Source organism: Catharus ustulatus, chromosome 20 (genome assembly GCF_009819885.2).
Source record: "Catharus ustulatus isolate bCatUst1 chromosome 20, bCatUst1.pri.v2, whole genome shotgun sequence".
NCBI lineage: Eukaryota > Metazoa > Chordata > Aves > Passeriformes > Turdidae > Catharus > Catharus ustulatus.
The window spans coordinates 2,638,433-2,664,178 of record NC_046240.1 but is presented as its reverse complement, the minus strand read 5'-3'; the positions used below and the strand labels follow the sequence as shown (position 1 = coordinate 2,664,178).

The 25,746-nt window shown below is 50.1% G+C and overlaps 1 protein-coding gene across 1 annotated transcript in view; it reads right to left on the bottom strand.

Annotated features, from left to right (window-relative positions):
• Positions 1–1,512: 1,512 nt before the first annotated feature.
• Positions 1,513–25,746, bottom strand: part of LOC117005434 (heparan sulfate glucosamine 3-O-sulfotransferase 3A1-like) — a 34,340-nt gene continuing 10,106 nt past the window's right edge. The window contains exon 2 of the mRNA XM_033077047.1: positions 1,513–7,006. Within this exon, the coding sequence (XP_032932938.1) occupies positions 6,388–7,006 (619 nt within the window). The 3' untranslated portion in view covers positions 1,513–6,387. The remainder of the gene's footprint in view (positions 7,007–25,746) is intronic.

The following is a 25,746-nucleotide window of genomic DNA, read 5'->3' as shown; positions in this document are numbered from 1 at the left end:
ATCACAGCAGCTGGTGGAAGAACAAAAGGAATGAGCTGGAGAAACTCTGGCCAAGCAAGCCTAACCTGCAACCTCACCACTGCCTCAGCATCAGTGGAGAAACTCAGGCTGTGTGTCTGTGACAAAGGACCTTCCACTTCCAGGACAGACCTGAGCTGCAGGGAGATGTCTGTGGGGCTGATAAGCAATATTTGAAGTTCCTGTGCTGAGAACCTCAGGAAATGCTCCCACCAGTGAATTTGGCCTCCAGAAATCACGAAGTTCCCTTAAGAACCATGACACGATGATGGCCATTATTAATCCTAATTAATGATGCTGGAATGCAGGCACTGGGTCTTTCCTGAGGGGCTTGCTTGGCTCCAGTAGCTTTCCCCAGATGGCTGCAGGGCACTCCTGGGCCAGCAGGACGGGGAGAGCAGGGGCCAAGCCCTGTGCTGGAGGCTCAGGCGCTGTTGGCTTTGTCCTGCAGCTCCCAGCCCCTGGATGAGGATGCAGAGCTGTGTCCATGGAGCAGTGCCAGCCCCAGGGCAGTGCTGGGCTGGCTCAAGGAGAGCTTTCCCCATGCAGCTCTCCAGGATGGAGCCAGGAAGGAGATGAAGGAGCTGTGACTCTTTACAGAGCCATGGCTGGCCAATGTCGCAGGAAATAAAAGCTGTGAGCTGAGGAATGCAGCCTTGTTACTGCCTGGTGAGTGGAATTAATTCTGCACATTGGCTTCTCCAGTTTTCTGCCCAGGTGTCGTTGACTTCTCACCACCTCATTGATATTTCTGTGTTTCAGCAAAATTCCCCACTTCTAATCTGGATAGTCCTTTCTGGGTGGAGTGCAAACCCCAGATCGTTAACTCCGGATAACGCTAATTAAAAGAAAATAAAATCAAAGGTGCTCAGAAAAGAAATGGAAAATTTTTCTGTGGAAGCCAAAAGATTATATTAAACTTCAGTGGTTTAATAAAATATTATGAAGTTTGGGAGCGTATTTTCCCTGGGACTTAATCTGTTTATACATCTAAAAAAGTAAATAGAATATCACTTTACTTGACCACACAGCAAACCTGGTTCAGGGGGGCTTCTCCACTGTATTTATTTCTTGAGGAATTCCTTTCCCCTCAGGTTTCACACTGTGAACTGGGACCATTCCTGAACTACCCAGGTCAGGGGAAGCAGGAATTCATCCATCTTGGTGGAGAAATGCTGCGGCTGTGGCAGGGCCAGGGACAGCAAAGGGAGACACAGGGAGACTTGGCTGTTTGAGGATTTTTGCAATTTAAAGACAGGAGTATGGCATTAACCTTGATGTGGTGGAAGACAAGAGATCATGGGAACAATGCCAGTGATGCCACTGGGGAGTTCACAGAAGGCACAGCCATGGAGTCAGTCAGGGATAGGAGACTAAAATCAGACACAAATGGGTAATTTTGTGGTTTTCCCCCTTTTTTCATAAACCTGCCCCCTTTTTGCAGTTTGCTGCCACAGCAAAACGAGAGCACAGCCTCCCAGTACCCGTAAACTTTATTAAATGTGTGCTTTTTCACTCTTAAATTAAATTAAAATCAGTTTTTTTTCATACTGAAATAGCACCAAAGGGAGAAGGATGACAGTATCACCAAGTGAAGGGGAGGGAGGAGAGAAAACCCAGAAACTGTTGTACACAATCAAGGCATTTTTTAATGGTGAGGAAAATGGGCAATTTTCCCCCTTCATCGGGAGACTCACTGCTGTGTGTGAAGTGTGTATGTGGGAGAACTGAGAATCAGTGCAAGTCAAAACCAGGGTAGGAAAGGCCAAATTATTGCTGGAAATTTGACTTAGTGCTGCACCCAAAGGCGACCCTGACATCAGGCAGAGGAGTCTCACACTGATCTCCATGAACTCCTTTTAACTGTGTAGATCAGTGCCAGCATTCCCACGGGAGCTGATCAAATTCCCTGTGGCACAAAATCAGCACCAAGGGTACCATGGGCACAGCAGCCCCATCCTTGCCCTTCCAGGAATGGCAGTGATGGATTTCACAGCAGACAGAGCTGGTACTGCCTTGCCTAACTGCACTGCTGAAGAAATCCCCATGTCCCTGAGTTTCTCAGCTGAGACAGACAGCAGAGAGCTTCCCCACACGCAGGTTTGGTGAAGGCTGCTGCTGCTCTGGGTTAAAGGGAGCTCTCACTTTCAGTGACCTTTCTGAACTGGGCTCCACGAGCCTGTGCCAAAGCATGGCAGCAGCAGTGGGAAAAATAATGTTTGAGGACTTTGGGGCAATCCTTGTGCTCGGCACACCTGAGCCCACACTGTGGTGCCATTTGTGGGAGTGTCTGTCTCCTCCAAGATCATGGAACCAGGGAGTGGTTTGGGTTGGAAGGGACCCTAAAACTCATCCCACTCCATTCCCTTCCACCATCCCAGGTTGCTGCAAGTCCAATCTGCCCTTGGACACTCCTAGGGATGGGGAATCCACCCACTCTGGGCAACCCAGGCCTCACCACCCTCATTGTGCAGAACCTCCCTGTGATCAATCTGGTGCTTGATGCTGATAGGATGCCTTGTAAAAGTTGGTGTGGGTTGGTTTCTTTGTTCTTAAAACAGATCCAAAATTTGGATTTGTTCTAAAACCCAAATGTTGCATTGCATATAAGCCTAAGCTTCATCAGTGCCTAATGGCAGATTTGATCATTGAGACCAGAAGCATTTTAATTAGCTAATTATTTTCTCATGGTTAATGTTTTGATTTTTCTGCCTTTTTTTTTTTTTTAAAGAAAAATTCTATACAGGTCACTTTTTTATTTATAGCTACTTCTGATTTCCCTCCAGTACACGTGCTCAGCACTGCAGGCCCAGGAGAGATGCGGTTTTCAATAGTTTACCTCCAGTTCTTCTTAGGTTAAAATAATCTAAACTTCATGACTGGATTTTCAAATAAGCCTGAAGAGTTTAGAGGCTTAAATGCTATTAGAGTTCAAAGCAATTTGGTTGCATGACCTCTTTTTAAAAGCCATTGTTCACATGTGGAGGGATTTTCAAAACTACTTATGGCCCAGATCAAAACCAATCAATCACAGCCTCAGATCCCTAAATAGCTTTACAAGGTGTGCAACAAGGTATTCAAACCCTTGGAAATGAGGGGGAATAAAACACTGAAGTTTTTAGGGGAAAGTATTCCTAAGTGGCTGAGCTTGATGTGCTGGGAAGAGTTTTTAAAGGCACATGAGATGGGCTGTGTACACATCAAGGCTCTGCTGATTTAATGGCAGGCATTTGGTGGCAGGTGCAGACACTCAGCTCTAAGAAATGCTTGGTATTGCTGTGCTTGTCCAAATGGGGAGACCAGCCTGTGGCCCTATAAAGCTGCTTTATAGTAGTCTAAATGTGATTGTATGGGAGAAAATGGCAATATAACTATATTGGTTTTTTAAAACATCATACTCATGAGGGGTATTTATACCTGTCTGCTGGTTTTGGCTGGGGTAGAGTTTATTTTGTTCATAGGACTGTGGTTTGGATTTGTGCTGGGAACAGTGTTGATAACCCAGGGATGTTTTCATTGTGGCTGAGCAGTTCTGACACAGCACCAAGGCTTTTCCTGCTCCTCCAGTGAGGAGGCTGGGGATGCACAAGGAGCTGGGAGGGGACACAGCCAGGACCCTGACTACTGCAAGGGATATTCCAGAGCATACAGCATCATGATCAACATGTAAAAGCGGGGAAAGAAGGAAGCAGGAAATTTTTGGAGTGATGGTGTTTATCCTCTCAAGTCACCATTCCAAATGTGAGGGATGAGCTCATCCTGGGGATGAGCATCTGAACACTCATGGGAAGTCTGGAATTAATTACTTGGTTTGCTCTGCTTGTATGTGTAGCTTTTGCTTTACTTACAGGTTTCCTTAGATTTACTCTTCCAGTTTTCTCCCCAGTCCTACCTGGGGAGTGAGTGAGTGGGGCTGAGATCCCAGCAGGGCTTAAACCACAAGGATTTGTCAAAGGCATGTCTGTATTATCCCAACCTTAACTCTCCTTGAAGTACCAAAGAAATGGCACGCTTAAATCTCCTCTTCAGCTGGGAAGACCTCAGATTTTGTGCCCTGTTGGTGCTGGTTACGCCTGTGGGTGCTTTGCTTTGCTGTTTGGTTGTGCCTGTGAGTGACTGATGCCATGGAAGAGTGTCCATCCCCCATTCCTGCCCCAAAAAGATTGCTCCTGTGACACACTGAAGAGACCAGAGAGCCCAGCATTCATTCTCCCAGCTCCTGATGTGAACTGCAGGGGCTGGGAGGGACCATGGTCTCTGTGCCCATCTCTGATCTTCTCAAGTCCTGTCTTGCATGAATATTGAGGGGCTGAGGTGAGGCAGGAGAAGGGACTGCTGGGGGTCTGTGTGGTGCCTCCTTTCTGCTGTAAAGTGTTTGTGCAGATCTGGCATGGGACATTGCCAAAAAAGGCCTTACAATGGGACATAAATGGGGGAAGGGGTGAGAGCATCAGTGGAGCAGTGAACATGGCACTGGTGCCACACCAGGACAGAGTGCTGAGCTCAGGCTGCCTTTGGTGCCACCAACCCATCAGCACTTCCCAGCTGGGGCATGGAAAGCTGGGCTCAGGCAGAGCTTTGCAGTGAGAATTGTGGGAGAAGCTCCTGGGGAATCATGAGTTGAACAAAGCTATTTTCATTCCCTTGGGAAATGGGCCTGGCATGCAAAACCCCGAGGGTTTGTGTTTTCAGGGGATAGGAAGGTTCCAGGAGTCAGCGTCTTTGGGGACAAGGAGGTGTGGAGGGTTGAGTGGAAAGGTTTAGGGCACCAGGAGAAGGTGTGGCTCACCACCAGCAGAGGAACTCAGTGCCATGAGCCTCAGGGGGTCACCAAACTCCTTTCCTAACCTCCCAAGGTGGAAATGCCTCCCTCTCAGGTGAAATTGTAACTTCTGATACAATTCTCTTTGGGCTCTGCAATCTCTGCTCTGCTGGGATTTTATTCAGATCCTTTGCAGACAGCCAGTGACCATCCCCAGGCTTCTTCCTCACCACACTGCTGGGGATGCTCGCTTGGGCTGTTTGACCCCTCAGGTACTCTTCAAAGTTGTGCTCAGGAGAGGGAGCCCTACCACACTGTTTATGCAGCAGCAGGAATACCTGGGTACTCCCATGGCTCAGAAATGCTGAAGATCAACAGCCAGCAGATAAATGAGCCCATGGTAATAAAAGACTCTGCTTCATTAACAAACTTCTGTCACTGAAACATTTCCACCAGCTAAAAAACGTGGTAAAGGAGATTTGTTTTGCCTGACAGTTTTTAAAGCTCTTCACAACCTTCCAGCTTCCCCCTCAGTTCACCTTCAGGAAAGAACTATTGTTTTCTCATTCCTCTTTCTGGACATGATCATTGCTCACTTTTTCACAACCAACCCTCCCTCCAGTCCATTTAAGATTGACCCAACTTGAACCATCCATCATTAAGGCTCAAACCATGCCCACTGGACACTGAGAAGTTTCCTGCACATTCCTGCAGGGATGGTGGATCCCCCAACACCTTCAGGGTGTGCCACAAGCATCACCTCAGTGTGGACTTCCCTTCCAACCCCCAAAATCCCTTCAGATGGGCCACCTGAGAAAAAAACCCTTAGAAAACCATTTTGGTGTCAGAGTAGCAAAAGGGATGCAAGAGGGAACTCTGGTTTCGAGCCAGCTCCTGTGAATGAGGCCTTTTGACTACCTGGCAATTTTCATTATAGAGTCAAAAGAATCATTTGTGTTCTTTCACTTTTGGCTACCGAAATTGTTTTGTCTCAAAACAAAACAAAGGATTATTGGTTTTGGCTGCCTTAAGAGGAAAAATAAGTTTGGCTGATGAAAAGAGCTTGATTTAAGGGGGGTAAAAGTTAAACAAAAAATTGGATAAGTGGAAGCAAAATTCACCAAATGTTTCATGCAATAAAAAAATCCCCTAAGGTAACATTTGACAAGCCAAATTAGGTACTAAGCCACCTTTGTTTTATTGTCAAAAGTGGTGAGATCTGGCCAAAATGGCACTTGCAAGCCAAAACCTGGCTAACTTTCAGGAAGACTCTGAGCTACCCCAAGCACCCCTGCCACTTGAAAAACTTTGCACCTGTGTTTTTTTACAGAGGCAGTGCTCAACCTTGGGCCCATTGAGGGAAGCTGCTCGTATCAATAGGACCAGGCTGCTGCTCCCAGCCCCCTTTCCTGGATGTGCACAGCACCTCTTCTCTGAGAGAAGAAAGGAAACAAAGCAGTGTGAAAAAAGAAAAAAAACAAATCAGAGCAAATCATGTTTCAGCACAGCTATTATTTTTTTCTGTATTTTCCCCCTCTCTACTGATACGTAAAAAAAATATATATATTATATTATATTTTCCTTTTCTTAAATTATTTCTTTCAGCCTCAGTCCCAGCCAAAGTCCTGGCCTGTCATCTGGTAGAACTTCATGTTGAAGGGCCGGTAGAAGTCCCGCAGCCTCTGCACCACCTCCTGGTCGATGTCAGGGTGGGTCCTGCCTTTTGTCTTCCCCAGGCAGTGGGGTTTGCTGCTGCCCTCAGCCTTCTTCAGGCATGGGAAGCCCTTGGTTTTGTTAAAATAGAAGTGTTTGTCAGTGATGATCCTCTTGAGGCCCAGAAAGTCCTGGACCCTGCCTAGCTCCCCTGCAGGATCACTGATGAGCCTCTCCCCACTGACAAAGAGGATCTGCCCGATAGGGAAGTAGAGGAGCCAGTTCTCCAGGTGCTTGGCGTAGATGCCAATCTGGATGGCGCTCCAGGAGGTGTCGATCAGACCTGTAGTCCTGTTTTTGAAGGTCAGGCTCTCAAAGGTGGGGATGTCAGGCTTCTTGGAGAGCGTCTGGGTGTAGTCCGAGATGGCTCTGGTCACAGGGTCTCGCACCACCACGATGAGCTTGGTGCCCTTGGACATGGAGGAGATGCGGGCTGGGGCCTCCTTAGTGACGAAGTAGCTGGGGGTCTTCTCCATGGTGATCTGTCCCTCCAGCGTCTTGGGCATCAGCTCCCTGCCGAGGGGGAACGAGGGACACGTTAGTGCCAGCATCCCCTGGAGGGGCAGGGCTCTGGGGATGGCCTGGGGACCAAGGGCAGGTGGTCCTGAGCCTCTCTCCTGTGGGAACCCAGCACATCCCTCTGGCTTCCCTGGATGGTTTGAGACCCAGTCAGGGGGCTCAGCAACCTTGGCACAGTGCCCAAAACCCCTGTGCCTTTGAGTTCTCTCCCTGGGAAAAACTACCACCCTTACTTGAAGAATTACAAGTCACAAAAAATAAGTAGAGTGTAAGTTAGATTATTATAAGGTGAAAAGTAGGTTTTTAAGATTGTTTATAATAAGGGTCTGGGGTCAAGATGGAGGAACCTGGGTGTGTTCTGTCCTTCTTTCTCCTTCCTCCTAGCATCCATCTTTTAGGTGATGTTGTCACTTTTAGATTGGTTTAGAGCAGAACCAGACTGTACAATATAAGTGATAGGTATTGGAAGATAATTGTAAATAATGTTTACATAGTTTATAGTACAAAAAGATAATCCCACCCCAGGGTGGGCAGTGTGCCTGGGGCTGAGCTGCTGAACGGACCTGGGCTGGGCAGGAAAAGAACTTTTAGATGAGATAAAATAAACAACTCTGGAAACAACAGAAGAGTCTCCTGACTCTCTCTCCGGTGCTCAGGCTGGAACACAGAGACTCTAAAACACACACAGGTGGTCGGCTCAGGTTCAACAGAGACACCACCGGCCACACCTGCCCCGGCCCAGCCCCTCCCTCCCTGCATTTATTGTCAGGAGGTCCCTAAAGCTCTGATTCTGAACTCATCCTTGACTTCCCACTTCCTCTTTTTTTTTTTTAATTTCTTTTTTCTTCCCATTAACCTGGAATTGGACCTGAATTCATTTTGCCTGTTCAAGCCCTGCCCTCGGGGTGGGATCCCACCAGATCCTTGCAATGGTAGGAACACAGCACATCCCAACCACCCTAATGCCCAATGCTTTTAAATTCCTCCTGCCCACATTGGGGTTTCCTGCACAGAGGCTTCAACTCCCTGGAATAACAGCGAATTCCTGCCGTAACAACACTCCCTTCCTGGAGGACACAGGAATTTTCAAGGGCCAGGAGGCAAGACTTTATTTTTTGGTAGGAGGCAGCAAATAAAAATGCAGAACATCAGCCCCCTGACCTCAGCAATTTCCTTCTTTCACCCACAGACATCCCCCACACTGCTGCTGGGGAAGCTCTCTCAGTGCAGGGGGAAGGGGCTTGGGGCCAGGGCTCATCCTGCTCCTCTTGAGAGTTCAGATCCCTCCTGGGCTAGCACTGGCTGTGATTTGCTGAAGAGCCCCAGGGTTTGGTGTCTGGGTACCCTGAGCTCCTCGATGTTAAACCAGGCACACCAGGAAGGTTCAGGAGCCACAGGTGACTCCCAGCTCCTCTCCCTCTCCTCCTGATCCCGCTTTGATGCCACCCCACATCCCAGCCCTCACACACACCACTCCTACCACACCCAGACAGGAGCACCCACAAAAAGCCAGGTTCCCAGCCCCATCATTTGCTTACACACAAATCCATCCTGCCTCCCAGCCCTCAGCAGCTCCCCTGCTCTTCCCACAGCCCTGTCCCCCAGGGAATGGGGGATGGATGGGATGGCTGGTGAGGTTCAGCACCCTGCCAGCACAGCTCTGAGGGCAGCCCCACACCCTGAGCCCCTGGCTCCGACCCCTGGCTGAGGTGAGCTGCTCCCCTCCTGCAGCAGCAACATCTGGCTTGCAAACCTGTGCAATATGCCAGCAAAATTGAACTCATCTATCAAAAAAGCAACAATGGAAAGCCAACAGCAGCTAAAAACAGCAATAATAACCAAACCCCAGGCTGTTATGTTACAAATGACAGAGCAAGGAATGGCCCTTCCTAAAACAATTCCCTTTGCAACCACCTTACACAGAGGCTGAGCAAAGACATGGTCCCAGAGAAGGCAAACCTTAGCTGAGGGTTTCTGTCTCCAGAATTTGGATATTCATTTGGGGAATAAGCAGGCTGAGGAGTGTGAAAGAGCCCTCAGCATCCTGAAGGACGTGAAGATGAAGGGAATCACTGCTGACAATAAATGTGGCATTTGCTGAGCAGGCACATAATTCTACAGTGGAACTTCCCAGGTTTTTTTGCCAATTTACCTGATGCTGCAAAAGACAAAAGTGTAAATGGTTTAGAAACCGGCCAAATTCATGGTGGCTGAAATAAAGGGGTGGCAATGAAGCACCAGAGACCCAGTGCCCCTTCAGCTGTGGGAAGCCCCCAAACCTGACTGCCCTCAGCTAGGGGGAGGTAACAGGAGGACACCCACAATCCCCAGCTTTTAGACATTTCTCTGTGGGTGTGATGTGCCTGATACCATCTGGAAGGAGGTACTGGGCTGGACCTCTCTTTGCTCTGGACCAGTGCAGCTGGTTCTGTGGGTTCTGCTCAGGGCAGTCACTTTTGACAATGGCAGGCAGAGACAGGGGATGATAGCTTTAAGCTGAAAGAGGGCAGATTTAGATTGGCTGTTAGGAAGAAATTGTTCCCTGTGAGGGTGGGCAGGGCTGGCACAGGGTGCCCAGAGCAGCTGTGGCTGCCCCTGGATCCCTGGCAGTGCCCAAGGCCAGGTTGGACTCTGGGGCTTGGAGCAGCCTGGGACAGTGGGAGGTGTCCCTGCCATGGCAGGGGATTGGAATAGGATGGGCTTTAAGGACCCTTCTAATCCAAACCAGTCTCTGGTTATTCTAGGAATTACCCTTTTCCCCCTTGGGCACCAAGCCCACATTTCTCTGATGTGAGGGTGCTGCCCTGCAGCTACTGAGACATCTGGGAGCACCTGAACCCTTGGAAAGGTGAAGAAACCAATTCATACCCCCTTCCCCACTGCCTGCCAGCTCCATCCCCTCTGGTCCTGCCCCTGGAACAACCTTCCACTGCTGAGCAAGAGCAGGAGACACTGAACAACCAGGAGAAGGGCAGGAGAATGGCACAGACTTGTTTGTGTCCTTTGGCTGCATTCCCACGGCCCTGGCTGCAGCCCCAAAAGGGTGTCAGGTCTTTCCACCTGTGGGATAAAGAAGTCCCAGAGAGCCTGTGGACACAGTGCTGGGCTTTCCCAGAGGTGCTGGTGGTGACTTTGGCAATCAGGATCTTCCTGTGAGGGTTATGAGACACGGCAGAAGCAGGCAGGCACTGCTGACCCCAACCCTGCACCCCAAACACTTTGGGCTGGGGGCACCTTGCTCCAGCTGCTTTCTCCATCTTTGCCACTAGCCTGAGGTACTGGTCCAACCAGTGAGATACACACAAAGAAATGGTGGGGAAGGAAAAACCCCTGGTAGGAGTTAGAGCATCCAAGGACCCTCCCTGCTTTCCTGCCTGGGGATGAGCTGTCAATGGATGTGGTAAAAAACACCTCAAAGCAAACTGCAAAGGGGAGAGCTGTCCCCTGTTAGCTTTTCCCTGCTCAGCAGCTTTGCTCCAGCTTGACTTAAGAAGTGTCCAGGGTCTGGCTGGGATTTGGACACCCCAGCCTGAGGCAGTGGTGGGAAAGGAAGCCTGTGTGGTGGCAAGGGCTGTTTTTGAGGAAGTGTCACTGAAGGCATCCTTGCAGGGAAAAGTGCTCTGTCTGAAAGAGCCCCACAGCACTGCAGTCAGCTTGGGTCCAGTGGAAAAGGGTCAGGAAGGGCCAAATCTGCTCCCAGAAATGCAACACGGTCCCAGGGTGGATGGGACCCTCTAGACAGGGTGGAGCAGCAGGGCAGAGAGGGAAAATGAACAGTCTGAGGGGGTTTACTTCATCTCTGACTTCTCCACAGAAACAGTGGCAGCATTCCTGTGTCCAGCAAGGAGCCAGAGCGTGGTGACAGGCATGGGACAGAGCTGGGGAAGCACAGAGCCTTCTGCACCATGCAGCTACCAAACAAGGACAGAGAAACTGAGGCACAGCCAGCATCATGGCCAGGTGAGCCTCACACCCCAGGGGGGTGTGTGCTGCTCCCTGATCACTGCTGCCACCCCTCTTCTTCTCCTTCTTCCCCCACCATCTCTCTTTTTGCTCCAAATCGTTTCAAGCCGTGACTCTGCAACAGGAATTTATAAAAAGCCCAAAACTCGCTCTCAGCAGCACTCCCTTCCCCCAGCTGCAGCCCACACTCCCAGAAGTACCATTACAGCATGTGCAGGAGATGATTGAAAAGAAAGATGCTCTAGAGCAAGAGTGATAACTTGATGTAACCAGGAGCGTGCATGGATATATAAATTCAAAAATGCTGCCTAAAGAGATTAATTCCTCCCTCCCATGAGGCCAGCTGCTAAGCCCAGGGGCTGTGCTGCCCCAGCAGCTCTCACAAGGCTCTGTGTTTGCTTTGATGAGCTGTGAGTGTACATGGGAGTTAGCTGAGCCTCCTGCTCTGCCTTCCTTTAGATCTCAGGTGAAATCGATACATGGAAAGATGCATTTCAGGAAACTGAGAAAAACTGGAAAAAAAACAACCTCCAAGAAAAGCTGTGAGACTGAGGAAGCTGAAAAGAGAGAGGCAAAAGATCAGAGAGGTCTGCAAGGAAAAAAAGAAAATCACTCATTGTGTTGTTGGATGTAAAATCAAACCCAACTGGCATTAACAGCAAAAGGACACCCTTGCCACTGATTTTAATGAGGACGCATTAAGCTGAGCTTGGAGCAAAATAAGAGGCAGGAATAGTCCTAGGAGAGGACAAGGAGCCCTGGGTCTGTCCTACCCTTACCCATCCTGCTGTAGAGGCATTCTCTCTGCAGAAAGATAATGCTCAGGGAAATTCTGGTGCTATTGGAGAAATCTGTGATACAACTGTCATCTCTCAGACGATAAAACAAGTCAGGGGGCTTGGAATTTCCTTTGTCTCACTCTTCCATCCCCAGGGAAGCAGTGCAGACCATGCAGGATGAGTGTATCACCTGCTGAAGTACTGGTGGTTCCCTCCCCTGGCTGTGGTCAGAAAGGTGTCTGGCAGGACTGCTTCATTCCCAGCAGCAGGAAACCATCCCTGCAGTATTTTGCAGCACAGGACGTGCTGGGGTGGCTGTCCTGCCCCCATGGCATGGCCCCTGTGCCCAGTGCAGTGAGGTCCCTCCCAGCACACAGGTTTTTACATCTCCAGTATTCCAGAAGAGTTGCAGTGTGAAGAAAAGAGATCAGGTATTAAGAAGAAATTCTTTGCTATGAGTGGTGAGGTCCTGTCACAGGTTGCCCAGGGAAGGGTTCAAAGGCAGTGATGTCTTCAGTCAACTATGACAGGTCAAGGGGATAAAACTTCACATTAAAGGTGAATATCCAAGGTAGACCTGAACATGGGAAATATCTGATTGTTGATCTCAATTAAGTCCAAGTAAGCAAAGAGAAAACTTTACTGAAAAATGTTAGAAAGTAGAATAAATCTTAATCACTGAAATCTCAAAGGAAGTTTTTTTTCTTGTTTTTACTGTACATTATTGAGAAGAACATTATTTTCATTGGCAGGTAGAGACCCACAGACATAATGAAAGATTAGCATGTTAAAAATTATTTTAAAATAATTTTTTACAGGGCCTGGAGCAACCTGGGCTAGTGAAAGGTGTCCCTGCCCATGGCAGTGGGGCTTGGAATGAGAGGAGCTTTAGTGCCCCTTGCAACCCAAACAGTTCTGGGCTTCTGTGAATGAGGTGCTGGGATGGAAGGGACAGTTCTCACAGAAATGGGACACACTGACACTTGCAGGAACTCACCAAAGTACCCCAAAAACCAGGCCTGGTGGCAAGCAGCCACCTCCCCTGTGCCAGAGCCCAGGCAGCAGGGCCAGTCCCTGCCCTGCTCACAGCCACTGTTGACAAATACAGCACCCATTCTGTGCCACCTTCCCAAGCAGAGCTCTCCAAGAGGCAGAGCTGTCCTGGCCAGCCCCAGCTCTGCAGCTCTGTGGGGGCTGCTGGCACTCGGGAGCAGCCCCAGAGCTCGTCCTGACGGAGCAAACCGGTGCTGGCTTGAGCACTCTCAGTATTTATGGATCTCATTACGTCTCCAGCCAGCAGCAGCTGTCTCCACACCCAGTCTGTCAAGCAGCATCTCAGCAGAAATGCATTCCTGGCCCTCCCTCCTCTCCTGCCAGTTAAGCTCCCTCTGAAGTTTAAGTCTGACTGACGTGGGTGCAATCCTCCACCTCAAACACAGCCCCCACGGCTCCTGAGGCGTCTCCTCTGCCCCATCCAAACCTCCAGCACTGACCACAGCCACGGTGCCAGCCCCAAACCCAGCCCCAAACCCTGACAGGGGCCAGGGCAGGCAGCCATGCCCATCCGTGCCCATCCCATCCTGGTGTCCGTGTGTCCACCCAGGGCTGTGCCAGGGGATCTCAGCAGAGCCTCCAGTGCCACGGGCACCCTGTGCTCCCTTCACCACCTCAGCATTAAAGAAAAAGCCACTCCAGGAATCTCCCTGACTCCAAAATGGGCTGGGACACCAAGCTCCAGTGCAGCACTGTGGAGGTCACAGCTGGAATCACCCTGGCCCAAGGTCACAGCCAGGAAGCCTCGTCCCTTCCTGAGGAGCTGGGAAACCCATCTAAGGAATGTCCTGGAAAACTCCAGAGGTGAAGACCCTTCCTGGACCTCAGGCTGTGATCTCAGGAGGAGCAGCCCCAATCCTGGGCTGAAGGCAGGGCAGCCAAGCCAAGGTGAGCTCAGGAAGCAGCAGTGTCCCCAGGTAAGGGGGTCACACACCCCCAGGAGAGCCCCCAGTCAGAGCAGCACAGTGTGACTTCATCTCAGCCCCCCTCCTGCCAGTCCCCCTGGCAGCAGAGGGAGGGTGAGGGGAGCATCTGCACGCAAAGAGGGGCTCTGCTCACCAGCCCCATGCCCCTGCTGTGCTTCCCGTGCTCAGCTCCTGTCCCACTGCTCTCCTGGGATGGAGATTGTGTGGATCAGAGCTAATTACAGCACGCAAACCCTCTGTCTAATTGCTCTGATTAATTATTGACGGGCTGAGCTGCTGCTGGGAGGGCAGCAGGGCGTGGGGAGCACTGTGCTCACACAGGTGCCCAGGGCCCTCCTGGCCCTTTGTGCTCAGCAGTGATCCCCATGCCCCAGCATCCTGTGACCAGTCTGGGAGAGGAAACTGTGCCAAGGGGTTCCCAAAAATCCACTGGGCTGGAAAGCACATCTGGAGACCAGCAGTGCCTAAGTGCTATTGACAGGTAGAAACTCCCTGATGTCATTAGCTCTGCAAGCCATTGATTTTCTCTGCTGGAACAAGGAACTCATTGGAGCTGAGGCAATCACAGGTGGCACTGCCACCTCCTCTGGGCTGTCCAGCTGGGCTTTGGAAAGGGGTGTTTCCGAGCTGTTTTTCCAATGGCTAATTGCTGGTAAATCCCAGCCCTCTGCCTACCAGGAACAGATGAAGAGCCCCAGGGCTCTTGGTCACAGCCCCTTCAACATGTGTCCATCCTTTGTATGGGAATGGAGACACCACTAGGCATCTTCTGAAGGGCTGGGTTCATCAGCCATCTCTGCAGTGCTGGGCTGGCCATGAGCTCTCTAACCCAGCCCCAGAGCCCCTCTCCCAGCAGCTCCAGTGAGAGGGGTAAGCCATGCACTGGGAAGGACAAACTCCTCCTGTCCCCACGGACCTGGACCCAGCACTCATCACCTCTGCTCCCCAGCACCAGGTACCTCTCCAGTGACAGCCTGACCCCAGCAGTGAGCAGAGCTCCACACGTTAGGTGTGAGCCTTGTGCCAAATTCCTGCAGCACCAGCTGGTTCTTACAAGAGAGAAAATCGGGCTGACAGTGATTTCTTCCTATTTCCATTGTAGTTCCCAAATGAAAAGCGATTCTTTATTACAACCTGCTGACTCCCCTCTATGTCACTAATGCCAATGGAGGATTTTCCAGCTGAGACAATGGACATGATCCCTTCACATCCCTGCACCCTGCCCTTCTCCCCTGCACGTGCAAACCACGAGCTCCCTCTTGCCATCCCTGCACACAGGGTCAGTCACTGCTGGAAGAGGACAGCAGAGCACACAGCTGGACACGAATCCCCAGAACCCAGCACTCACCTAAAGCACAGTTTTGCTGGAAGTCCTGGCCTGTGTGTCCACTCTGCACCAAGGAAAGGAGGCTCCCAACCTCAGAAGGAAGCCAGGAGCCACAGCCTTGACAGGGATCAGCACAGCCTTCAGCCTGGACCTCACCTTCCTCAACTACCATCTTAAACCATCCAGTTTCAACACCTGCATTGCAGTTTTTGTTTGTTTTAAAGATGGGCCTGTGTGGGCTGGGGTTTATGCTAGGATGTGAACAGAGCAGGAAATGTTCTGAAAAGTTCAAAGAGTAAAGACTGAGGGATGAGAAAATAATGGGCACAAATGGCCCAGCACCTGATACAAATAAATCTCAATCTCATTCTTTCTCCCTAAGGGCATCCCTGAGGTCTTACATGGGTACATCCTCCCAGAAACCCTCCCAGAAACTGCTGCTGGTCTTGGAGGGAGCAGGACTGCTCCTTCCCCACCTGGACCTGGGGGAACCCTCCTGATGGGCTCAGCCAGGACACAAGGGTCTATAACATGGAAATATGGAAAAACCTCCATCCCCAAACCTCATGTCTCTCTCACTCGAGGATCTTCAAGACCACACATTTTAGCCCTGACTAAGCAAATCATCTTAAGGAGGGTTAAAGAACTGTTTGTTATTGGAAGTGTCTCCCTCTTTAGGATTCGTTTTTTGATAAATTAACTCCAGCGTCATTACTTCATGATATATTTCCCTTGACATTTAATTATACTTACCCCAAACACATTAAGCCAATCAGTCTGAACAGCTTCTTATTAATATGCAAATTCCTCCTTTGAAAAGCCATGAATCTGTGAAAAATCTCTACAGGCTTCAATTAGGCCCTTTTGGGAAGTTGGGAAGGTCCCTGAGAAACACCCTCCTGGCCCAAGGCAGGAATCCAGCCCCACAGACACTTCCTGGTGTTTGGGAAGGGGAAAAGAGGATGCTAAAGCACCTCAGGTCTGGAGCCATGAGAGGTTGTATCCTGCAAAGCAACGTGGTGTTAGCAGTTTGTCCCCATGCCAGCACCTTTCCATGGGAACCACTTCTGTCCTGTGTGCAAGGCATCCTCCTCTGGGAGCACAGGCAGGAGGGAGCTGCACAACATCCCCTGAAACATCAGCTTTTAGCAAAACAAACAGGAATCTGCTTCTCCTGGTGCCATGGGCAAATGGGACGTGATTTGCATTAGGCAAATAAATTTTACTACACAATTAACCATCTGCCCTGGAACAGATTTAAGTTTTGCTTTAAAGCATCACTTCCAGCCTCCCTCCACTCTCACATCCATCTGAATCCTGCAGGATTTTCTGCTGGGAAACCAACTGGGAATTAATTCATTGAATGATTCCCATAATTGGAGAGAAACATCAGTGTAGGTAGCACAGCCCTGGTGGCCTTTGGCCCCACGGATGTGTTTCCTGTGGATTACATCAATGGACAAACCACAAAACTGCTTCAAAACCTCCCAGAGCCTCCAATTCCCACCAAAAGTCTTTAGTCACCAAACCAAGATGATTTCCTAGGAGCTGCTGAGTGTCACATCATCATCTTGAGAAAAAGTTACCCATTCCATCTTATTTCAAGAGAAGTTGCAAGTTTTCTTAAAAAACATCTGATTTTCTGTAATTTTTTTTTATTTTCTACAGTTAGACATCAAGATCAGAAATACACTGCAATCAGTGTACTATATAAATAGTCCAATTTTGGGCAACAGCTCTCATGAGCAATAAAGAAACCCAATTTACTATGCACTATAATAAAAATATCTCTTTTACCATATAAATCAAACCAAAGTGAACAGATTAAAAAAAAATAAACTTAACCCCCCTGGTTTCTGCCCACAGGCACAAGCAGACAGCCCTGGGGAAGGGCTTGCCTGCCCTGTATAAATATATACAAGAGCAAATCTGTTAAAAACTGCAGCCACCACTTTGTTTTCTAAAGGTCCCAGTTTATCCTTCGTCAGAAGAAGCAGGGCTGGGGAGAGGTCGGCCAGAAACACAATCCTTTCCTGTATAAACACCACAGTCTGTGCTGGTTTTAAGTGCATCATATGGTCTATATTTTATATGTGTATATAGAGAGAGAGAGAGAAAGAGATTTTTCAAGCCAGTCAGAGACATAAAGTGATCTTATATCATCTAAAACCAACAAGCAGACTTGGACTTCTGGCAGTTTTCCTTGCAGTTGTCCCTGCCACCCCCCTGCCCCTTCCTCCAGCTGCTGGAGCACACTGCTGTCTGCCCCCATTATTTTTCACAAAGGCATATAAATCACTGTGGAAACTCTTATTATCTTATTTTCCCTCTGCTTCTCTCTTGTCTGTTTGGAGAAAAATTAATGCATTTGTCTCTGGAAAAATGTGCAGTCTCTATAATTCAGTTTTAAAACAAGCACAACTAGCAAATGGATAGACCTCCGTTAGGAGACTCATTTTTCATGGGAGTAATTGAACCCTTCCCTTCGATTTTTCCTCTGGGTGTTAAAGACAACTGATGCCTTCCTGGAATTTGCTTACGTCTCAGAAAGATGGAGAGAAAAGACAGGAAAAGCAGAAGAGAGAAAGAAAATGAGACAGAGGGAGAGGAGAGGAGAGGAGAGGAGAGGAGAGGAGAGGAGAGGAGAGGAGAGGAGAGGAGAGGAGAGGAGAGGAGAGGAGAGGAGAGGAGAGGAGAGGAGAGGAGAGGAGAGGAGAGGAGAGGAGAGGAGGGAAGGGAAGGGAAGGGAAGGGAAGGGAAGGGAAGGGAAGGGAAGAGAAGAGAAGAGAAGAGAAGAGAAGAGAAGAGAAGAGAAGAGAAGAGAAGAGAAGAGAAGAGAAGAGAAGAGAAGAGAAGAGAAGAGAAGAGAAGAGAAGAGAAGAGAAGAGAAGAGAAGAGAAGAGAAGAGAAGAGAAGAGAAGAGAAGAGAAGAGAAGAGAAGAGAAGAGAAGAGAAGAGAAGAGAAGAGAAGAGAAGAGAAGAGAAGAGAAGAGAAGAGAAGAGGAGGAGAGAAGAGAAGAGGAGGAGAGAAGAGAATCCAAAGCACATCTTAGAGCCTTGTCTGTCTCTCTAGAGGGACCGTGGGGAGCCCCCAGGCAAACATCCCAGGTGGGAGTTTTCCAAAAGCTGGTGGAGCTTTGATTTGGACAGCTTCTCACCACCTAGGCTGCTGAGGAAATCCATCCCCATCCCAGGGACAGTTCAGTGTCCTGCAAATCCATGGATCACCAGCCCCTTGTTCCTGCAGGAGCCCCAAATCCTGATGTGGCCTGGGGCACACACTCTGCCAGCAGTTTCATCCTAGTGCCTCTTTCTGCACCTGAAACTCAGGGAATCTCCCCTGCTTGCCTCCCACTGCCAATGGCACATCCACCCCCACCGGAAAATGGGAACCCAAACCATCAGTTCTACTGATAAAGTCCCCCAGACAGACAAACCCCAAAAATCACAGCCAGCTTGAACATAATCCCCATCCCTGGTGCTGGGGATCCCTCTGCCCACATCCTGATCTGAGGCTCAATTCAGAAGCCAGACAAAAGTGAAAAGTCAAAAGTGACACAAACAATCACACAGAAATCAGGACTAATTCCTGAAAGGCCACAATCAAGTGAGTGCTCAGGCCAGCAAAAACTATTGTTCCTTTGTCTCTCACTACATTATCTCTGTCTCCTGGGAGCTCCATTATTGCCTGCAATACATAATGCAATTTGCTCGTTTTCCATGGCTGCCTCATTTTCCCCTGGTGCAAGGCCATGCACACTCACTGCAGTGCATGTGCTCCTCCTGGGGAAGAGAAGGATGGGAGAGGAGTTAGGATGGGAACTGCAGCTGGACAGAGGGGAAGCTGCAGACAACACAAAGAGGAAGAAAATTTTGTCTGAAAATTGGAAGGACACAGAAAAAAACACTGAATGGAGGTGATTTGTGAAACAACAAAAAAAAAACCACCCAAAAAACCAACAAACAAACAACAAAACCAACCAAAAAATCCAACAGTGTTCCTCCATTCTCCTTCCCTCTGCCACCAAATCTCAGAGACTGAAAATCAGCTAAATTAAGGCAGCTGAAGCTGGAGGTAGGGAGCAGTACTGGAAATGGGCAGTGGATGTGGCAGCCTGGGACCCACTGGGCTCTACAGCCACACCTGGGGAGTTCTGGACACCTTTGTGTCTCTGGAGATTATGAACTGGCTGCCAGGGTTTTGGGAGCAAGGAGATGGATTTTCTCCCTTATCTGCAGAGGTAAAAGGATCTGTTTGTGGAGTCCTAAACAGTTCATCAGAGATTATGATAAAGTTTTGGGAATTCCTGTGGCATCCCAGTACTGCTGGAGATGGTGTGTGCACACTGGTGTGTGTATGTGTGCATGCAGAGTTTTATGAAAGCCCCAGACACCTCAAAGGCCCTCACTGTTGAGAACAGAGGTTGTTCCTTAAATTATGCTGAGAAGTGACTTCTTTATGTATCACTACACATCTCCTGCTGCATGGCCAAAAAATCTTCCATCTGTATTACAAAAAAGGAAGCCTGACCTCAGGCTATGATCTAAAATATATAGAGTCACACAGGTTTACTCTTGCAGTGCTTCTTCATCCTTCCTGTGGCAATTCTTTGCCCTTTTGTTAAATGAAACTTTAATGGCTGGGAAAGGGCTCAGTACTTTCATTCCCAGAGCAAAGCAGTCAAGTGCAAAGTGTGCAAAAGTCTCCAGAAAACAGAAAGCTGAAAAAGATTCTTCCTGGCCTAATTTGCAAGTTCTGGGCAAGGCAAGGGCCAGTGCAGAGGGAGCTCCACAGTGATGGACACTCCATCAAGGCAGGGAGTTTAGCCCTGCTCACAAGAGCTCTTCCCTGTGCTCAGCAATTCCACCTTCTCCCAGGGAATGCAGCACTGTCTAATCCAGTACCTGACATATTTCAGGGAGTTTTAGTTTTCAGCAGGTCTGTATTTCATGGGTAAATGACACAGCAGCCTGCTCAGCTCTGGCTGGTCTCTAGGTTTGTGCCATGCTCACCTCCAGGTCACAGGGAAGGGATGTGGAGGCTGGGGCTTGGGCATTAGTGTGACACTGAGCTTGTTCAGAGTGAATACAGCTCAATAACGTGGGGAAAAAAGAAAAAAAAAAAAGAAAAAAAAGGAAAGATGAACTGTTCTCCAGAATATGGATGGATGGAAAAAACCCTCAGGTTCATAAGTCAACTTGAGTAATTTAGATCCAGGTCAATAAACACTGCTCTTCCTCACTCAGCACTGAACTAGCAAGGGCTGGAGGCTTCAGATGATGACTCCCAGCCTCTCCATTGCTAGGGCTGCCTTCCTTAGCAATACCAACCCTCCTTCACCATTCATTTCTCAGCATCCCTGAGGAGAAAACCCAGGCTCAATGTGATTCCTCTTTCACCACAATTCCCTGGGAACACATAAGGAACCACAGGAAGAACTGGCTAAGCCCAGGCTGACACTCTTTAGAGCAGCAGGGATTTAAATCCCACCACAACAGTCACCCTCACCCATGGTGAGTGGGACCAGGGACCCCTGGCATGGTGTCATCTCTCCATGCTAACATGGAGAGCCACAGAGGGATTTGGAAAAGGATTCTGAGTCTTGGGTCTTCTGCTCTTAAGCCACTTTGGAAAGCCCAGGCAGGACCCCTGGAGATGAAGATTTTGAAGTGTGATCAAAGAGAACTTGACATAGCAAGGAGGATTAATGTTTCTGCAAAGGCACAGTGAAAGCTTCTTAGTTATTCCAGTGAGGTTTTTTCCAAAGGGGCCTAAGGGAGTTAGGCACTTAAAACTCACTCAGCTCCTTTATTTAGTTTGCAAATCCTGCACTGGAGCAGTGCAGCAGTGTGACCCCTGAAGCATTACTTTTGGAGTGTGTCTGCTTGAGTGAAAAGCTGAATTGATTCTGGCTGTCCTGGTGGCCTCCTGCAGCTGCTCCTTCTCCACATCCCAGGGAGAGTCTGCCTGGGGAAACAGCTGAGGGTACAAAGTACCTGCAGAAACAAAACCAGACACCACACGTGGGCTGTGCGTTGCAGGGGATGGCTGGGAGCAGCCCCAGCTCTGATCCCTTCCACAGGGGTTTGTGTTGGGGTTTGTGTGGAGAATGCAAAGAATGATCTCCCTCTGGGCAAGCAGCATCCCAGTCCTTCCTGCTGGCTCTCACCACCATCTCGAGAAAAGCTGCAGGAATCACTTATTTCATGATTTTGGTTACTCTTCACTTCTCACATCTCCCTGCTGTTTTTTTTTTTTTTTTCCCTCCATCACCAGCTTTTACAGTCAAAACTGGTAGAAAAGAACAGGTGGGGCCTCTGTTACATGAGTGATCTCCTAATCATTGCTACCACCACTTCTAATCCTATTGCACTGGGTTCCAACTTGGGAAAAGCAGTGTGAGCAAGCTGCAAAAAAGACAGAAACAGCACAGAAAGAACCTGACTTCACGCAAATATTCCTCATCATAATAATGATAATAATACTAAAAACAATAATAAAGAGGAATGAGATCATGGCCTGGCTGCTTCCCAAGCCTTCCCACAGGGTCCCCTGGATTTCATGTCCCCACAGAGTGGCCAGGCAGCCCCAGCCACCGAGCCCCAGCACAGCACCAGTGTTGTTGGGAGCCACAGCACACATGTGACACGCTATTGTCCCTAATGTGATTAATGAAGCCATCACACTAACAGAGCGTTCTACACACCCCCAGCACCTTGTGACTAACCCACACCAGCAACTTCCCAGCAGAGCATTAATTCCCAATACTTGCCTTTCTCAACTTTGTCAGGTAATTGTTTATGAAAAGATGAATGTTCACAATAATAGTGGGTGAAGGGAGCTGATGTATGTTGTGTTAATGAATGAAATAATCAGTTTGGTAATAACTGGCATGTGCACTTGCCAAAAGGGAGCCAGCAGGACATTAGCATTCTGCAGCCACCCAACCTTTATCTCCCGGTCTTGTGTTTGACAACCGCCCCCAGATAGTCCATGAATAAAATACAGAGTAGTACCCAGACATAATTAAACTGCCAATGTGGATGTACCTAAATGAACTTGATATCTTAATGACACTAGATAGCCGGGGAATAATGAAGGCGGTGTGAAAGGGACGTGCATAATGAGCAGGCTCTCGTTAGCACAGCCAGCATCAGCCCTGCTCCCACAGCACTGAGGGGCGGCCAGCCCACCCAGCCCTGCCCAGGGAGCCTGCCAGCCTCACCCAGCCCTGCTCCACAGCACCCAGGGGCTGCCAGCATCACCCAGCGCTGCTCCCACTGCCACCCCAGGGGCTGCCAGCCTGCCCAGCCCTGCTTCCATGGCACCCAAGGTCTGTCAGCATCATCCAGCCCTGCCCAGGACACACTGCCACCCCAGAGATCCTGCCAGCCTCACCCAGCCCTGCCCAGGGACTGCCAGCATCACCCAGCCCTGCTCCCACTGCCACCCCAGGGGCTGCCAGCATCACCCAGCCCTGCCCAGGGACCCTGCCAGCCTCACCCAGCCCTGCTCCACAGCACCCAGGGGCTGCTAGCATCACCCAGCCCTGCTCTCACTGCCACCCCAGGGACTGTCAGCATCACCCAGCCCTGCTCTCACTGCCACCCAGGGACCCTGCCAGCATCACCCAGGCCTGCTCAGGACACACTGCCACCCCTCAGGGGGCAAGGGCTGGCCCTGCAGTTTTTGACCAGGCATGTCTTGCCCTCCCTCCTGCAGAAATCTCTCCTTTGCCCCATCTCTCTGCACCTAACCTTTCCACATCTGCTCCTCCAGAGAGCTCTGGCGTGCTGCTGTGCAGCACAAACGTGATTTTAGGAGCACTTAACATGATTAAATTACCAGACATACTCCTTTTTAATGTTTGTTTTGGGTTTTTTTCAGCACCGAGATGGTTTTTGAGGAAAGAAGCTGCTCCTTGGGGATGGGCAGCTCAGAGATGTCCCAAGATAACTCAGCAGCAGAGCCACAAGCCCTCACTCCCATCACATCCACAGACATTGAGCCAGATGTGCTCTCTCCCAGCACCTATGGGTGCAGTCCTTCCTCTAGAGGATGCTGGGCACCCCTGACAGTCATCCCAACTGTCCCAAGAAAACTGGTCCAGTGTGAGCCAGGAATTCACACCTGAAAGGCACGTTTGATCCCTCTCCTTTGGGGCAGCACCACACTGGGCTCCCACCCCACACTGCTCAAAAGGTAATTGTCACTTACTGCTGTAATGGTTCCAATTTTAGCAGCAAATGAGTGATGCAGAGTATCAGTCTTATTAAAGAAGTAATAATGGGAAACTGGAGCACACACTCCAGGGGAAGGAACACTCCCCCAGTACACAGGATGCTGCCCTGCTGGTATTTGACAGCAGCAGAGTCTCTGCCTTCTGCTGACAGAATTCCAAGATATTTGAATACAATATGCTCAGCATGTAGGAAAGCAACTGGTGCAATAGGCTCAGCTTGATTCTGTTGTGATGTGATTGATTGAAGGTTTAGAAATTGTCACAAAGTCAGCGAAGGAAATGCGACCCGGAAGAGTTCCTATCTCCCTCTGTAAAGCAGATTAGGAAAAACTGCTTAATGCAAACAGGAAAAGTACAGCAGGTTTAGGGGAAACCATCTTAAATCCCTGGAAGTGTTCAAGGTTAGGTTGGATGGGGTTGCAGTAACCTGGGCTAGTGGAAGGAGTGCCTGCTACAGCAGGGGGCTTGGAATGAGCTGCTCTGTAAGGCCCCTTCCAAGGCAAACCATGGGTGATTCTCTGACTCTGTGGAACCCCAGCAGCCAGCACAGCCAGGACCAGCACAGGGAGAGGCAGTGCTGAGAACAACCCACTGCAGGAACCACAGCAAGGGTGATGCTGGGTATTGAGATGGGTTCAGAAACACAACTCCTGTTTGGGCCAGGAAACAGGAGAAGGTGGCCCCAGATGGTACAGCCTGCCCAAGGAGGTGACAGGAGGAACTGTGATGTACTTCCCACCACCACATGTCCTGAGCAATGGCAGCCACCCCTGGAATGATGCAGCCAAAATGCTCTGAGGTCCTGCCAGGAGAAACTCCCAACATACTGCACTCAGCTCCCTTCCCCTACTGGATATTTGTCCCTGGCTGCCAATTCTTTAACCATTGCTTTCCTTCCTAGGAAAGGCATCCCTGTGGTGCACCCTCATGAGACAGTAATGGGATTTCATTAGATTAAATAACTCCAATGAACCCCAGAGACCAACAGCACTTTAAACACGGAGCTTGGAGTTGGAATTACTGTTATTTAACATTGATTAGATTGCAGGGTAAATCAAATTTCTCCCTAACCATATGCTGGCTATGATTTGCCTAGTGGGAGATGTTAAGGACGGCATTCCTGGAAGTCTCTGCTGAGGGAAGGGCCCGTGGCTGAGTCAGCAATGTCAGGGTGACCCACGGGCTTGTGCCTGAAAGTGCTTCTGCAGAGCAGGGCTCAGGGATGTCCCCACTGTCCTTGCTCTGCTCCCCAGCTGGGGGAGCAGGTAGAGCTGTATCTGCCATGTCCCTCAGCAGGAATACCACCAGGAAATAACTCGGCCTCTCTGACCACAGCCCTGCCTCAGCTGAGGCTGTTTTTCACTCCCCAAAGTTCCCTCCTGGCCCTTTTCCCCAGGTACCATGGCTTGTAACTCCCAGCACGGGATGTGCCCGGAGCCTCTGGCACTGCCACACTGGTGCTGCCAGGGGAGCAGAGCAGGACAGTGCCCAGGCCTCTCCCTGCTCCTCATCTCCAGCACCCTGCTGCAATCTGTTTTACAGCTCTGGGCTGGAGTGGGCTGGAAAAGCAGGTCAGGGCAGGAGTGAGATCATCTCAGGGTTCCACTCCCACATCTGGAGGGGTGGCAAGTGCCCTGTCCCTGATGACAGCACAGGAATGGGATGGCTTCCAGTGCACAGAGCACGGGATGGCTTCCAGTGCACAGAGCACCCTCCTCCCAGTGTGTGCCTGGGAGAGCAGCCAGGACAGAGCTTCCTCTGCACATCTTGGCTGATGCACCTGGGGAAGCTGAGGGGACAAACAACTCCAAATTGCATCCCCCACAGCCTGACAGCAGGGATGGGAGCACCAGAACGGGACACAGCCAGGCACCAGCTGTGAGCCAGGGGTGTGCTGCCACTGGGCCAAACCCCTGCAGTGCAACTGGGAGGGCTGGAACAGATGGAGCTGTGAGCTCCATTCCAGCCCCTGTGGGCACAGCTCACAGCTCCCTGACCCTGTCACACCACCCCGTGGGGACAGCAGGTCCCCAGGATGTGACAGGGGCCACGACCCCCCGTGCAGGCAGGGCAGAGCTCAACCTGTCCCACACCCAACAAACAGCTGGGGCTGCGGGGCCGGCTGGGCCTGACCCCGACCCGGGCACCGGCAATGGTCAAACTCAATTAGCTGAGTGAGCTGCATCTGGGGCAGCCCTGCCTGCCCTGCTCGGCCTGGAGGAAGGGTGCAGGGCCAGGAGCAGGCAGAGAGCATCTCTTGTGACAAAGGCAGCCCCCAGCCTGTGCTGGGCTGAGCAGGGATCACACCCTGGGCACATAAAAACAAGGTTTCAGCTCAGGGTGATGCCTGTGTCCGAGCCTCTGGGCATTTTCTGTGCCTGCCTATGGTCAGAGCAAACACAGCCGGGCAGGGCAATGCTGGAGGGACAGATCATGGCTCTGT